We start from the raw sequence: 15,735 nt of genomic DNA on the forward strand, positions 1-15,735 counted from the left end.
GTTCTCCTGTCATTTCTCTTTATCAATAGGTCACAAAGTAGCAAATTAAGCCCCTCTTATGTCCAGAGTGTCGGATCTAGGGATACAAATCGGTTGACCAAACAATTTTGGAAAGATGGTACCCCATCATTAATAAGCATCTAAGAAATACTCACTATGTACTTGGCAATTGCTTCTCTATCCAGAGGCTGCGTCACCTTTAGCCATCCTGTCTCTCTTTCAATAATAAACACACCGACGGGGGGTGCATCAGCTCCTTGGCCAGTGATGCTGTAGAAAACCTGTGTCTCTTTGTCTCTGCTAGACTTGATCTGGAGACAAAACAGACACAGAATTAGCAAGGGAGGATCCTTACATTCGGTCTTTCTCCTTCCTCTCCTTAGTCCTTCTCTGCCAAATTCCTCCCAAAGAAAATAGAGAACATCCTTCTCTACCTGAGCCAGATGCTTAGGAAATGGCCCTTTGTCATTTTCTTGGCAGCTGATGGGAGGGATAAACCAGTCTCTCCTCTGTCTTCTGAGACCATGGTGGGAGTCGGGAAATGTGAGCACTTCCATTCGGGCTTCAGGGAGAGAGTCCTAAAAGGAAAAGAGACGAAGAACATAATGAGATAATTCATGAGAAATAATGCCTGCCAAACAATCCAATCTATCCAGTCAGCATCTCCATCCTTGTGGGGACAGCAAGTGATTTTAAGTTAATAACAAAATTAACAGCCCAAACAAAACCCAATTAAACGCTTTGCCATAATAAAGAAAGTGGTCTCTTTTGATCTTCCTTAGTACCCAGAGTTCAAGCAATCATTATACATGCACGATGATAGGTTTGTGGGTTTCATGATATTTTACAAGTATTTTAAGCCTGCAATGTCACAACTGTCATGTTTTTAAAATTTTATTTTTCCATTCCAGCTTACATTCAATATTATGTTGTACTAGAGGCCTGATGCATGCAATTCGTGCAAGACATGTATTTGAATCTAGTCACAATCAGCCGACACGGAGGCAGAGGCAAAGTTGGCAAAGGTGGGGAGGAAAAGTTGAAGGAAAAAAACAAGTTCAAAACTGTCTTTGGTCATAAGAGGCTCTCAGGCATAGCTACCCAACAAGAACCCACCATGCTGAACTTACATGAATGACAGAGTCCATTGAGGACTTGAGTCAGAGACCTATGTTAATATAATTCTGCTAAGTTCCTCATTTTTCTGGTCGGTCCAATTACACCAGGATGATAAATTTCAATCTGTCCGGACTGTCAAGTCCCCTGAATCTCAGGAGTCTTTGGAGAGAAAAACAGGAGCCAGCCGGAAAGGCCTTGGCATGTAGAACCCGCTCCACACTTCCAGGGCAGTAGCAGAATGCAACTAGAATGCTCCCCAGGGAGACGTTTTGGTAGGAAGCACCATGGGAGCACTTTAGAAACTGGGAAAGGCATTTGGCTTTGGCTAACAATTCCCAGAAACACTCTTGCCAAGGACCTGGACAGGCATACGTCCTTCCATTCATGGCTGGTCCACCTGTTTGTCCACTGAATCGCTACTGGCCTCCTGGTATGTGCCAGACGGAGGGCCAGACACTGCCGTATCATGGGGAAGGATCTTGTGTAGATTACAGTCCAATGAGGCAAAAGCTTCCCACTGACTCTTCCCTGTCTTTGCCAAGACACCCTCTCCACGAGAAACACAAAGAGCAAACGATCAGAGTATTGACCTCTTACTCATTCTTCCTCCAGGAGTGATAAGGAGGTACTTATCATATGTATAGTTGACAATTACTGGGTACTTATCATATGCCAAGCGTGGTTCTAGCATTTCACGTGTATTAACACATGCAGTCATTATCATCTCCATTTTACAGATAAGGACATTCAAGCACTGACAATACCTTCCACGTTTACTCAGGTAGTAAATTCAATCCCAGACAGAGTCCATGCCCTTACCCACACTATTCTACTCAACCTGCCGAAGTAAAGATAATGGCATCTTGCCACCATTCCACCTGATCCCTCTCTACCCAGAAGCAAAAAAAAAAAAAAAAAAATCCCCAACAAAAAATTAGTTCAGTTAGACCAGTGGTCGGCAAAGTGCAGCTCGCGAGCCACATGCAGCTCTTTGGCCCCTTGAGTGTGGCTCTTGCACAAAATACCACGTGCGGGCGTGCATGTACAGTGCGATTGAAATTTCCAGAAGTCGGCTCTCAAAAGAAATGTCAATCGTTGTACTGTTGATATTTGGCTCTGTTGACTAGTGAGTTTGCCGACCACTGAGTTAGACCGATGGTTCTCAACTGGGGACTATTTTGTTTCCCAGGGGACACTGGCAGTGTCTGGAGACATTTTGGTTGTCACCTCGTGGGGGTGCAATTAGCTACTAATGGGTGAAGACAGGGGATGCTGCTAGACAGCACACAGTGCACGGGACGCTGCACAACAAAAGATTACCCAGCCCCAAATCTGCATGGTGCCAAGTACAGAACCCCACATTAAGAAGCAGACTCAAATAACAGTGAACGCTTAAGAAACACTGCAACGTACATGATGGTGGTGGTGCTGGTGGTGGTGGTGGTGGTGGTGCTGGCGGTGGTCGTGCACTGCTGCCTTCAGTGTCACTTTGGTGGAGAGCTTCTTGCGGGCGGAGTCCCAGGCGTGAACAAGAAAACTCATCTCTGGATTATGCAGCTGTAAAGGCCGTTTGACCATAAGCACCCCATCCGTGCCCACTCTGAATCTGGTGTCATCAGAAACATAGATGGTCCTTGGTTGGCCGGTGCATCCTTCAAAACTCACTGCAGGGTATAAATAACAGCGATTAAGAAATTGGGCAGATTAAAAACAAGCACATTCCTTCTCTAAAAATCAAACGGGACTCACCTACCAAAAGCCTAAGTCACACAAATTAAGCACAAACAAAACAAACCATCGTCTGGTGACAGGACAGCAAAGAAAGAGCAGTTGATATCATCTTCCTGTTCTTCACAAGTAGAGGGCGACTGTTTAGTGTGGTCTGCTTTTTTTTTTCTCCTCTCCTTGTAAAGTGAAACAGTAACCTGTCTAGCAAGTAACCTCTGCTTTTCGATATCAATAAAAAGGGGCTTCTCCTTTTCAGATACTCTTGACAATATGGAAACAGCCCCCTAAAATAATGGAAACAGAATACCTATTGAGGTAAAAATCTAGAGAGCATGGTACAGTCAGATACTGTGGATAGGCTACAGAAATAATAGCAACTACCTACTAAGGTGGTTTTAAGATACACAGAACAGTGTCTGGCACAGAAACACTATATAAAATTTAAATACTACATTTAATTTTTAAAATAAAATATTAAATATACTAGAGGCCCAGTGCATGATTAAATCATACACGTGTAGGGTCCCCTAAGCCTAACCTGCCATCCAGGCCATATCCACTGCCCCGCAAAGCCTAGCACACTCCGCGGACACTGTTAGCAGCCAGCTCCCCCGCTTTCTCTCCCCGCTTTTGATGGTCCGCAGCAGGATGTGGATAGACAGCCAGCTTCCCCGCTTTTGATGGTCCGCTCGCTGCCCCAGAGGCCCCTTCTGTGGCACAGCACAGACATGGCGCAGACGCTGAGCTTGTGCCGCCGCTGGCAACGCGAGCTCAGCGTTCCGCCGGCCCAATTGGCCACCCCGAGTCCCGCCCCCTGTGCCTCCCGCTGGCCCAATCGTGGGCGTAGCGGAGTGATGGTAATTTACATATTACCCTTTTATTATGTAGGATATATATAGCTTTGGTTAATAACTTATTCAACCCCTATGAGTACTCCACAAAAGACATTGATAACAGCAGGTATTTACTGAGTGCTGATTATATGCTTACTAAAGGCCCGATGCACAAAGATTCATGCAAGTATGGGCCTTCCTTCCCCTGGCTGCCGGCACCACCTTTGCTCCAGCCAGAGCCACCTTTCCGCCTTCCCATGCTGCCCAGAGGCTCAGAGCAGCCAGGGGCAGTGTGGAATGCCTGCGTATAAAAATTAACCCGTCATCTTTGTTGGGTTAATTTGCATACTCACTCCTGACTGGCTGGTGGGCATCACAAAGGTATGGTCAATTTGCATCTTACTCTTTTATTATTGTAGATTATCTGAGACATTCAGAGGAAATTCCTGCTTGCAGGAGGCAGAGGAGAAACTGCTCACTGTCTGCTGGGGAGTCATAGGACTCTTCAACCTGATCATCCAGGGAGGCAAGTCAAATGCAAAAGGCAGAGGACAACCTGGGTGAGGGAACTTAGGACCAACTGCTTAAAGACAAAACTAGTTTTCTAAAAATGTAGTTGCCCTGGCTGGGTGGCTCAGTTGATTGGAGCATCATCCCATACACCAAAAAAGGTTGTGGATTCCATTCCCAGTCAGGGTACATACCTAGGTTTCAGGTTAGATTCCCGGTCAGGGTGCAAACGGGAGGCAACCGATCTATGTTTTTTCTCTCATATCAATGTTTCTCTCTCCCTCTCAAATCAATAAACATATTGATAAGGTTCCCACCAACTGTGAACAAGACAGATAAGACACCTGCTCTCATTGAGCTTATACTATTGTGGAGGAGATGGGCAAATACCTAAACCAAAACTTGCAGATAGTGATCAATGCCAGTGGCTCTAAAAGAATTAAAGAGGGTACTACAAGAATGACAGCGGGGCGGGATGGTTTGGGAAAAGCACAACTTATATTGGATGGTGAGGGAAGACCTCTCTGACGTGGAGGCATCTGAGCTGAGACCTAAAGGAACCAGCCTTGCAGAAAACACGGCTCAAGAGCCTTCAAGGCAGAGGGAACCGTAGATAAAACAGTTCATTCTGGGAAACTCAAGTTGGCCTGTTTTCCTCCCATTCAGATAATTGCCCCGCATTCCTCCAGTGGAATTTCTATTTTGTGTAAGTGATCTTTTATTAAGTTCCTGCTTTTGTGCCTATTTTACATAGCTAGACACCTCTCCATTCATGAGGACCAGGTCTCTGCCAGAAAGCCCTAAAATCACCATGATGCCTGAATTGCAGTTTTCACTTCCTCCACCAGGGGCCACCCTTGCAAATGTTTTTGAAGCCAACAGCCCCACCCTTGCCAGAGAAAATAAAACCATGTTTGGGGGTGGCAGGGTAAGTACCACGAGTACCCCTCATTTTGAAGATGAAGAAACTGAGGCTCAGAGAGGTTAAGAAATTTACCTGACATCTTATAACGACTTTACCGTGGAGCTGGGACTAACCCTCAGCATGTCTCATGGTTGGCACTCTCTCACCCTGCAGAGAACTTTTTGCTTGGGGCCTTAGCTATTTTTAAAGGATGACTTTGCCCCGTAGCCTAAAATCCAGGGATGATAAAAATCTGCAGCCAACTCATGCAGTAGTTGGGAGTCTACTACCTGGCAAATAAGGCTGTAATAAATGACAGGAGGGGCTGGGGGCGGAGCGCGGGAGGTTTAAGGCGACATGAAGAAAGGGCTGGTCTGATTCTTGGCTGGATTATAAACCCAAGTTCTGCCATGTTCTTGCTGAGTGGCCTCAGCAAAACGCTTAACCTCTCTGTGCCTCGGTTTTTTCCACTGGAACATGAAGAATACCACCACTTATCAAGCCTGCCTCTTCAGGGTTTTGTGAAGATTAGCCATGCCAGTGAATGTGAATCACATTTTGAAAGCAAAAGGACAATGCAAGTCAAAGGAGGTTTTTATTTCTTTGCATACAAGCTAGAAGACAAGTATTTGCTAGACAGACAGATGAACCCTAAAATAACAACAGAAGCCGAGAAGAAAAACGGTCTTTCCTTTTTTAATAGTTTTTTTCCCCCCCTCAGGTATTTTACTGATTTTTAGAGAACAGGGGAAAAAGGAGAGAAACATGGATGTGAGAGGAAAACATCAATTGGCTGCCTCCTGCACACCGCCTACCAGGGATCAAGCCCGCAGACTGGAAATCTGAACCAGCAACCTTTTGGTGCACGGGGTAACACCCAACCAACTGAGCAACACCATCAAGGGCAAAAATGCAAAGTCTTTCAAAGGATGGGCCGATACCTCCCTGTAAGTCTAAAACAGAAATTTCTTTTTAAACTAGCAAAACAAGATATTTTTCAAATAACCCTCCCCCAGTTCCCTCCAACAGAAATACTGGGGCAACTGGACCGTTTGGGGACCTGTCACATCACCAGGGAACAAGAGCTGCCTCGGTTCATCACACGGCATTCCTGTAGCCAGCCAACTCAAGCTCAAATCTGGGTAGCGAAAGTTGGGACAAGCATGACTGGACTTGCCAAGGGTGGCGGCCTGAAAAAATGAAAATGGCTTTGCGCATAACTTGATGCAAGGCGTTTAACCTGCTCTGGGGCGTCTCATCTTAATGGTGACAAAGCCCCACCCTTTGGGAAGTGACAGAAGAAGTGTGGCCACCAGGCAGCCCCAACCTGAATTTCTAGGTGCTCATTAAGGGTCATTACCTTTCCTGGCAACCTGATCCTCTAGGCTGATAAGCCAGAAATTATAGGACAGACCAAGGGGATCTCCAGATCTAGGGAGGCTCTGGGAAAGCTTACTTCAAACCTGGCCAGGGCTGGCCAGCGACGAGGAGCCACCGTGAACGGTAAGGCCAGCATGTGGGAGAGTAAATAGGAATGGCAAACTGTTGGAACAAGAGGATCAGTACCTGGGAAGTGGATAGAATTGAACATTTTCACAATAAAAAAGTTAAACGCAAATAAAGCCAGCAAGGAACTAACTATTCTTTTCAGCCAGACATCCCCCGAGGGGTCCCCGGATTGGAGAGGGTGCAATCCTCTATTCCTCCTCCTTTCTTAAACCGGCCATTTGGTCGCTTGATCTAAAAAACCAAATCCCAGTGACAAGAGCCAAGAACCCAATGGTCATCTCTTAATGGGAAAAACTTTTCACCACCATAACGTTATCATCACCCTCAAAAACTACAACCTCAACCAATCACTTCTACTACCTTTATTTAAGCAATTTTTAAACATTTTTAATATATTTTGGTTGATTTCAGAGAGGAAGGGAGAGGGAGAGATAGAGACACCTATAATCAGAGAAAATCATTGATTGGCTGCCTCCTGCATGCCTCTTACTGGGGATCAAGTCTGCAACCCAGGCCTGTGCCCTGACCAGGAATTGAACCATCATCCCTGGCTCATAGGTTGATGCTCAACCACTGAGCCACACCAGCCAGGCAATTTTTAAATATTCTTAACATGTATAGAACATTGCGTCCAGCTCTCTTCCAAGCACTTTACTAATATTCATCCCAGAACTCTATGAGGTTGGCACTACCAATGTTGCCTTTTCAAGATGGGAAAACTGAGGCAGCTAGCTAAGTAGTAGAGCTGGGATTGGAACCCAGACAGCCTGGGAGTTCATGACCCTAACCACTGTTCCTCATGCTTCTATTAGCCAGACCGACCCCTTGAACTGTGCTCCTTATGTCCAATTTTCTGATTAAATTTCCCACCTTCTCAGCCTTTGGATAGACATCACTAACCCCATTTCCTTTGCCCTAAATTATATGCTGGTGAGTGAAGGGGCTGGGCTGTCTTCACCCCTGTTCCTGTATGCAAAATGGGGATACGCTTTCCAGCAATAATGAAAAGGAATATTTAAGGAAAAGACATTCCAGGTCAGTATGGAATTCTATACACCAAATGGTTAACGGTAATCTGGGTGGAGGCAGGTGGGGGAAGACTGGAAGAAGTGTGGTAGCAGGAGGGGTAGGAAGTAGTTTTCTTTTTGTTAAATGTATTTTCCTTGTACATCCTTATATTATATTAGAGGCCCAGTGCACGGATTTGTGCACCGGCGGGTCTCTTGGCCTGGCCTACACCCTCTTGCAATCTGGGACCCCTCAGGGGATGTTGGAGAGCTGGCCAAGGGACCCCACTGGTGCACGATTGGGGCCGGGGAGGGACCGAGGGAGGGCTCCAGGGCATGTCCGGCCCATCTTGCTCAGTCCCCATCAGCTGGACCCCAGCAGCAAGTTAACCTACTAGTTGGAGCATCTGTCCCCTGGTGGTCAGTGCACATGATAGCGACTGGTCAAATGGTTGAACAAACGGTTGGACACTTAGCATATTAGGCTTTTATTATATAGGACTAGAGGCCCGGTGCACAAAATTCATGCGGGGCGGGGGGAAGAGAAGTGTCCCTCAGCCCAGCCTGCACCCTCTCCAACCCGGAACCCTCTCAGGGGATGTCCGACTGCCGGTTTAGGCCCAGGATCAGGCCTAAACTGGCAGTTCGACATCCCTCTCACAATCCAGGACCGCTGGTTCCTAACCTGCCTGCCTGATCGCCCCTAACCACTCTGCCTGCCTGATTGCCCATAACCGCTCTCCCCTGCCGGCCTAATTGCCCCTAATAGCCTCTGCCTCAGCCCCCGCCACCGTGGCTTTGTCCAGAAGGATGTCCGGAAGACATCTGATCTAATTAGCATATTACCCTTTTATTAGTATAGATTGTATGTCACAATTACCATGAATTACTTTTTAAAACAACAAAAATAAGTGACTTTTCTTGATTTTTCTTGATTTCAGAGAAGAAGAGAGAGTTTGAAATATCAATGATGAGAGGGAATCATTGATTGGCTGCCTCCTGCACACCCTATACTGGGGATCAAGCCCACAACCCGGGCATGTGCCCTGACTGGGAATCGAGCCATGATCCCTTGGGGTTCATAGATCAACACTCAACCACTGAGCCACGCCGGCCAGACAAAATGACTTTTTTAACACATTGTGATTTTGTGTATTAGTCATCCTGCAAGAGTCTCATTTTCTAGCTTATTTGGCGGAAGTAGCAGCTTTCATCAGAAGGCCCTGGAAGAGATGAGTGAAGTTCAAATACACATTAAACTCGTGACCAGCGCTGGGGTAGGCTCTGGGCGCTCAGCAGCATTCTTCACTTAGAATTGCCAATCTGCCACAGAACAGTCCAGCTTCAAGGATTCTTCTCCCACCCCCGCCCAGCCCCATAGCTGGAATGTGAGTGGGTAGGAACAAGACAGTTTGAAAAGCATTTATATATTTCCAGGAGATGTTGAGATTTAAGGACAGGGGCCTGCTATCAAAGCCAGCTAACTATAGTTATTTGGTAACTATATCTCAAGACTGGGATACCCCAGTCTCTTAGAAGCAACTATTTGAAAGCAGTGTCTTCACCACACCACATACAAAGGCGTGCATTATGGATTGTTTCCCTCTCATCAGAACGCTTTTGCCACAGCTAACACCAAAGAAGAGGGCATTTAGCTTTCATTCAAGGACCATTTGAACTTGAGCGCTCAGCCTCAGGAAGAGAAAGTCACACACACAACTCGAGGGCTAGATCAGAGAGCCTTCTGAGGCTCCTGGGGGTCACACGGCCATTGCATACCCCCAACCTGAAGGCTTCAGTTTCTAACTTAGAGAAGATAAAAGACAAGAAGTTTAGCCTAGCCGAAACCGGTTTGGCTCAGTGGATAGAGCGTCGGTCTGCGGACTGAAAGGTCCCAGGTTCAATTCCGGTCAAGGGCATGTACATTGGTTGCGGGCACATCCCCGGTGGGGCGTGTGCAGGAGGCAGCTGGTCGATGGATGTATCTCTCTCATCCATGTTTCTAGCTCTCTATCCCTCTCCCTTTCTCTCTGTGAAAAATCAATAAAATATATTTTTAAAATAATAATTAAAAAAAAAAAAAAGTTTAGCCTAGTCACGGTGGCTCAGTGGTTGGGCATCGACCTATAAACCAGGAGGTCACGGTTCAATTCCCTGTCTGGGTATAAGCCATGCTCAATCGTACAGGAGGCAGCCAATCAATGAATCTCTCTCATCAGTGATGTTTCTATCTCTCCCTCTCCCTTCCTCTCTGAAATCAATAAAGATTTATTTTTTGTTTTTTAATTTTTTAAATATATTTTTATTGCTTTCAGAGAAGGAGGGAGAGAGAGATAGAAACATCAATGATGAAAGGGAATCGTTGATCGGCTGCTTCCTGCATGCCCCCTACTGGAGATCGAGCCCGCAACTCGGGCATGGGCCCTGACTGGAATCAAACCCAGGACCCTTCAGCCCGCAGACGGACGCTCTATCCACTGAGCCAAACCAACCAGGGCAAGATATATTTTTTAAAAAGACAAGAAGTTTAACCTGATGAACAAAAGGAATCCTGGGAAGACAGACACGGATCACTTAGCTAGGCAAGAGTTTATTTTTGCTGGTTAGGAACGGTGTTTCAAACAAAGCCGTAATTCTCCATAGCTACCACTGCCTATCCAATTCCTTTATAGGTTCCATTTTCTTTGATGGCTCTGTGTGATTCTGGACCATTTTCCTTTGATGGTGTCCATGAAATTACTAAACTTTATGGGTTCACTGAATACCCAGGCTCAGCAGAAAAATGTCGTTTTCAGGTTTAAAAAGTGGGAGGGAAAGCCTCCAGCTTGTCCACTCTCGGTGATGCCGAGGAGAGTCAAGTTGCACCAGGAAGACTATCTTTTTAGCCCCAGTAGGTCTCAAATTATATGTGTCCATTTGCTACTGAGAACGAGGGACACAATACCACGTGATAGCCTTCCTAGACCCAGGTGGCCTGGGCAGTCCTGCTTCTAAATGAGGAAACTGAGGCTCCGAGAAGTGTCACTGAGGAGACCTGGCCAGGCCACACGGCCGGCCATCAAGTGGCAGAGCCTGTGGTCGGCCGCCACTATCGGGACTTAACCACAGGCAGCCTCTTAGTATTGATGAGCCATTTTGCAAAATAATTACTACTTGAATGGATCCCGGAGGTTAGTTCACACAGAAGAATAGGACAGGTGGAGAGTAGCTGGCATGTAACAGCCAAGTTTCCAGTCTCCATCTTCCCCCTACACACACTCCGTCTCTCTCCTAGAACGAAGGCTGCTGTGCCTTGGAAACCCAGTTCCAAACCTCAGAAAACATTAAGTAAGGACAGTGACCATCAGAAGCCACGCGAAGGAGAAAGTTTTGAATGTCAGATTCAAGAATGTTCTCCTTGCCCAGCCAGTATGGCTCAGTAGTTGAGCATTGACTTATGAACCAGGAGGCAGCCAATCAATGATTCGCTCTCATCACTCATGTCTCTATCTCTCTCTCCCACTTCCTTCCTCTCTGAAATCCATTAAAAAAAAAATTTTTTTTTTAAAGAATGTCCTCCTTTAAATCAACATATTACATTAGCTAAAGTAAGTGAAGAATTCCTCTCATGAGCTAGCCTTAAACCCCACACATTTTTCTGGGAGAGATAAGCAGCTTGGACTATCATGTTGCACAAGCATAACTCAAGTTCTGTGTCCACAAAGCCCAGGTGATGGGCTTCAGGGGTGTCATTGCCTGGGGCACCCACACCTTAGTGAGGTCTTTCTCCCAGCCTCCCAACACGTCTTTGCCCAGAACACATTTTAATTACGTGGTCTCTGTCTTCACCGGCACCCAAATAACAGATGTCAACAAGGAACACTGCCCTAACCGATTTGGCTCAGTGGATAGAGCGTCGGCCTGCGGACTCAAGGGTCTCGGGTTCGATTCCGGTCAAGGGCATGTACCTTGGTTGCAGGCACATCCTCAATAGGGGGTGTGCAGGAGGCAGCTGATTGATGTTTCTCTCTCATTGATGTTTCTAACTCTCTCCCTCTCCCTTCTTCTCTGTAAAAAAGCAATAAAATATATTTAAAACAAAAAAACAAAAAAAACAATGAATGCTGCCTGGGTAGGAAGCAAGGAGCAAAGTCCCCTTGCTTCAGTTTCCATCAAAACAGACGGAGGTGGAGGGGCAGGGCAGGGTGTCAGCGCAGAGAGTAAACAGTGAGCAGTGAGATCACAGGTGAAGGAACCATTAGCCCAGGCCCCTGGGAAGGGGCGCCCACAAGGACAAAGGGGTGATCCATCACCCTTGTCCTCCCCCTGGGTCACTCAGACAGTGTGTTTTTGCTCCCCACTCATGGTTCTGCTCAGGCTAATGCTGTTTCTGTTCTTGAACAGCAAACACTGTGGTGCTGATCAGAATCGGCCCAGTAAAAAATGTCATAAATGGCACTTGTGGAAGTGGCTAAAAGCCAGTGCAAACACCTTTATAGTTTACATCTGTGTAAATGCAGGTCAAACCAATCTGGGTTCAAACCCCAGCTGTGCTTTTTATGTGCTGCTGTCAGCAAGCTATGTTGACCTCCCGTGAGCGTCAGTTTCCCCATTCTCCTCTTCGCCTTTAAGGGGTTGCATCAAGGATTGTTTCTTCAACAAAATATTGCCTGAGCCCTTACTCTTTGCCTGGCATCATCCTAAGGCCTGGGACATACAGCAAAACAAAGCAATGTCCCTGCCCTCACGGGGCTTACATTCCAGTGGGGATGAGACAGTTGACAAACTAATAAGTGTCAGCAATGAAAAGTGTTAATAGAGAAAAATAAGCATGTAAGGGGGTTCCAAGGTTTTATGCAGCAGCTGGAGGGGACGGGACAATTTACTTTAGGCCCTGGTTGGTGTGGCTCAGTTGGGTTAGAGCATTGTCCTGTGCACCCAAGGGTCGCAGGTTCAATTCACAGTCAGGGCACATACCCGTTTTGGGTTGTATCCCTGGTTGCAGTGTGTACGGGAGGCAACAATCAATGTTTCTGTTTCTCTCTCTCTCTCTCTCTCTCTCTCTCTCTCTCTCTCCCTCTCCCTCTCTCTCATCTATGAAAAACATGTCCTCCTGTACATGTTTTTAAAGATTTAAAAGTAATAATAATAAGAAGAAGTCAAGAAGAAGAAGAAGGAAGAGGAGGAGGAGGAAGAGGAGGAGGAGGAAGAGGAAGAGGAGGAGTAAGAGGAAGAGGAGGAAGAGGAGGAGGAGGAGTCCCAGCTTCTGGCTGCATGCTAGATGAGGGAGGGAGGGAGCCATGTGACAACCAGGAGGAAATTCAAGCGCCTAGTGCTGCTCAGCTACCATGGACTGGGCCCTATTCTAGTTCTGAAGAGCCAGGGGTGAACACAGCAGGGTTGCCGGTCCTGATCCCTGACCTCCTGGGGCTGACATTCTAGTGAAATGAAAGTCATGTTAGCACGGGGCTCCCACACAGGCCTGTTCGTGGTGAAGGCTCCTGCTCCTTCTGTCTGGTCAGACCCGGCCTCCATTCCCTTTGCCCTTTTCAAATCAAGGCCAGAAAAGAACTGTTTTAAGTCGTTTTCATCCCAGGCCTGTCCTGGGCAGTTCAGATACGGAGGGGCCAGCACCCGCTGATAAGACCTCATCTAGTTTGATCTCAATATCCTGCCTGGATGGGGCTCTGGTGGCTCAGCCGGGGCTGCTTCTCTGCTCAAGTCCGAGACCAAGGGCTTGGCTTTAGTTCTCCAAGGTGAACACTAACTGCCAAGGCCTCTCACCTCACCTGTTCAAAAAGGGGAAGAGGCCCCAGCTGGTTTGGCTCAGTGGATAGAGCATTGGCCTGCAGACTGAAGGGTTCTGGGTTCGATTCCGGTCAAGGGCACATGCCTGGGTTGTGGGCTCGATCCCCAGTAGGGGGTGTGCAGGAGGCAGCTGATCAAAGATTTTCTCTCATCATTGACGGTTCTCTCTCCCTCTCCCTTCCTCTCTGAAATCAATAAAAATCTATAATAAAAGCATAATATGCAAATCAACCAAATGGCCAAACAGCAGAATGATCATCCAGACGCCTTTCCAGACAAAGCCACTGCGGCTGTGAGGGCCTACTCTTGCTCGAATTTCATGCATCGGGCCTCTAGTATATTAAATTTTTTTTTTCTTAAATATATTTTATTGATTTTTTACAGAGAGGAAGGGAGAGGGATAGAGAGTTAGAAACATCGATGAGAGAGAAACATCGATAAGCTGCCTCCTGCACATCCCCCACCAGGGACGTGCCCACAACCAAGGTACATGCCCTTGACCGGAATCGAACCTGGGACCCTTCAGTCTGCAGGCTGACGCTCTATGCACTGAGCCAAACCGGTTTCAGCTATATTAAATTTTTTAAAAAAGGGAAGAGGGGGAAGCAATGGCACTCCGCTCCAGCAGGGAGCTGGCATCCGGCCTGCGGGAGAGGTGGAGGGGACTTCTTCCCTGTCACAGCAAGGGAAACTTGTTTGGTTTCGTCAAAACAACAAAGAGAATGAGGAGGCTCTCTGGCTTCCTCACTAAATTGGGGGTTTACTGACCCAGCTTCCGGCTGCATGTTAAATACACAAACACCCAACCTGCCTGCCTAAACGCAGAGGCGGTAATTGATCATTCCCATGGCCTGCAACCCAGGAAACATTCCTGTGGCAGGTTGGGCAACTCCAGGAACTGTTTGCTTATTGATTAGAAAGAAGAGGCTCCCTCATACACCACAACATCTGTCCACTTTTCCTTTCTGCTGCATTCCCCAAGGCCGGAGAGGGCCCCACGTTCAGAAATTCCAACTCCTGCTGACCCCTCAGAGGAGAGACAGCTGACGGGCCTGGGGTGGGGGACTGGGTCCTAGGCCCTAAGGGAGGGCTCTTAGTTGGCCACTTATGAAATAAAGCACCGTGACCAATATACCTGTAACATCATTTCCAATCCAGGGTCTAATGTGCCCTGTACAGACTCTCCTGGGCTAAAAGATTCCCAGGCCTGGCCCTAGCCGGCGTTGCTCAGTGGTTAGAGCATCGGCCTGTGCACCAAAGGGTCGTGGGTTCCATTCCCGGTCAAGGGCAGGTACCTGAGTTGTGGGTTCACTCCCCGCCCCCAGTTGGGGCTTGTGCAGGACACAATCAGTCGATGGACTCTCTCACCTCACTGTTTCTCTCTCTCTCTTCCCCGCCCCCCCCTTCCCTTCCATCCACTCTTTCTGAAAAGCAATAGAAAAAATATCGTCTGGTGAGGATTAACAACACAACAACCGAATACCCAGGCCTGGGCCCTGCCCGGGGTAACTGAATTTGATGTTTAGGGCTAGTAGAGAGCACAGACACCGGGTATATTTTAAACCTCCCCCAGGGGCTTGGAGCACCCAATGATGGTGGAGAATGGCTTTCCGAAGGCTGCCCTTAGGAGCGGCAGGAGGTATAATAAACACCTTACATTATCACCACACCAGTGGGGGAAGTATCGCTCTTCCAGCGTATCGGTAAAGTCTCAGAGAGTGACTCTCCCAAGTTCGTACAGCACTGAGTGGCTTGAGGTGGGATTCAAACCCAGGTCTGGCTGACTCTCGAGACTTAGTGTTGTTGCTTTTGTGGGGGCAAAAGAGGGGTTGACAGAGTACGTGTATTAAAGCTGGGGTCAGTGAAGCAAGCAAGGGCTTAGGATAGAAGAAGTAACAGGAGAGCCTAGACGGGGCTGCTTTAGCTCGCAGGGAAGTCAGGAAAAAAGGGGGCCTGGGAGAGGTTTGGGGGTTAGCCTGGGATGAGCTGCCACTGCCCATTGCAAGTCTCGTGGGGACCCTAAGAGTTTAGGAGATGCAATGCAAGCCTGAGAGGGAGAAAATGTGTGGACATGCTCCCAGGAGGGAGAGTGCTCCCCAAAACCTACAGCCCTACCCCCTTACCAGTCTGATCTTCTGGGTTTTGAGGCCTCCTCCTTCCCCACCTGACACCCCGTGACTTCCCTTCCTTTTACTCTGGGCTGTTGGAGGATAACATGATGGTAGAAACGCACATACCTCACATTCCTCGGCCACTTGTTACTCAGGGTGCTATTTTCCCCTCAAATCTTAAGTTTTGTTTTTAATTTCAATAGCAATAACTTGTGCTAGAGGGGGAA

The 15,735-nt window shown here is 47.4% G+C and overlaps 1 protein-coding gene across 1 annotated transcript in view; it reads right to left on the reverse strand.

The window, feature by feature from the left end:
- LOC103284615 (cadherin-1) overlaps positions 1-15,735 on the reverse strand; it is a 97,325-nt gene that overhangs the window by 42,613 nt on the left and 38,977 nt on the right. The window contains exons 3-5 of the mRNA XM_054709948.1: positions 2,533-2,783; positions 435-578; positions 156-311 (exon numbers count right to left, since the gene is read on the reverse strand). Coding sequence (XP_054565923.1) covers positions 156-311; positions 435-578; positions 2,533-2,783 — 551 coding nt within the window. The remainder of the gene's footprint in view (positions 1-155; positions 312-434; positions 579-2,532; positions 2,784-15,735) is intronic.

The sequence above is a fragment of the Eptesicus fuscus genome, chromosome 21, assembly GCF_027574615.1.
Source record: "Eptesicus fuscus isolate TK198812 chromosome 21, DD_ASM_mEF_20220401, whole genome shotgun sequence".
Taxonomy (NCBI): Eukaryota; Metazoa; Chordata; class Mammalia; order Chiroptera; family Vespertilionidae; genus Eptesicus; species Eptesicus fuscus.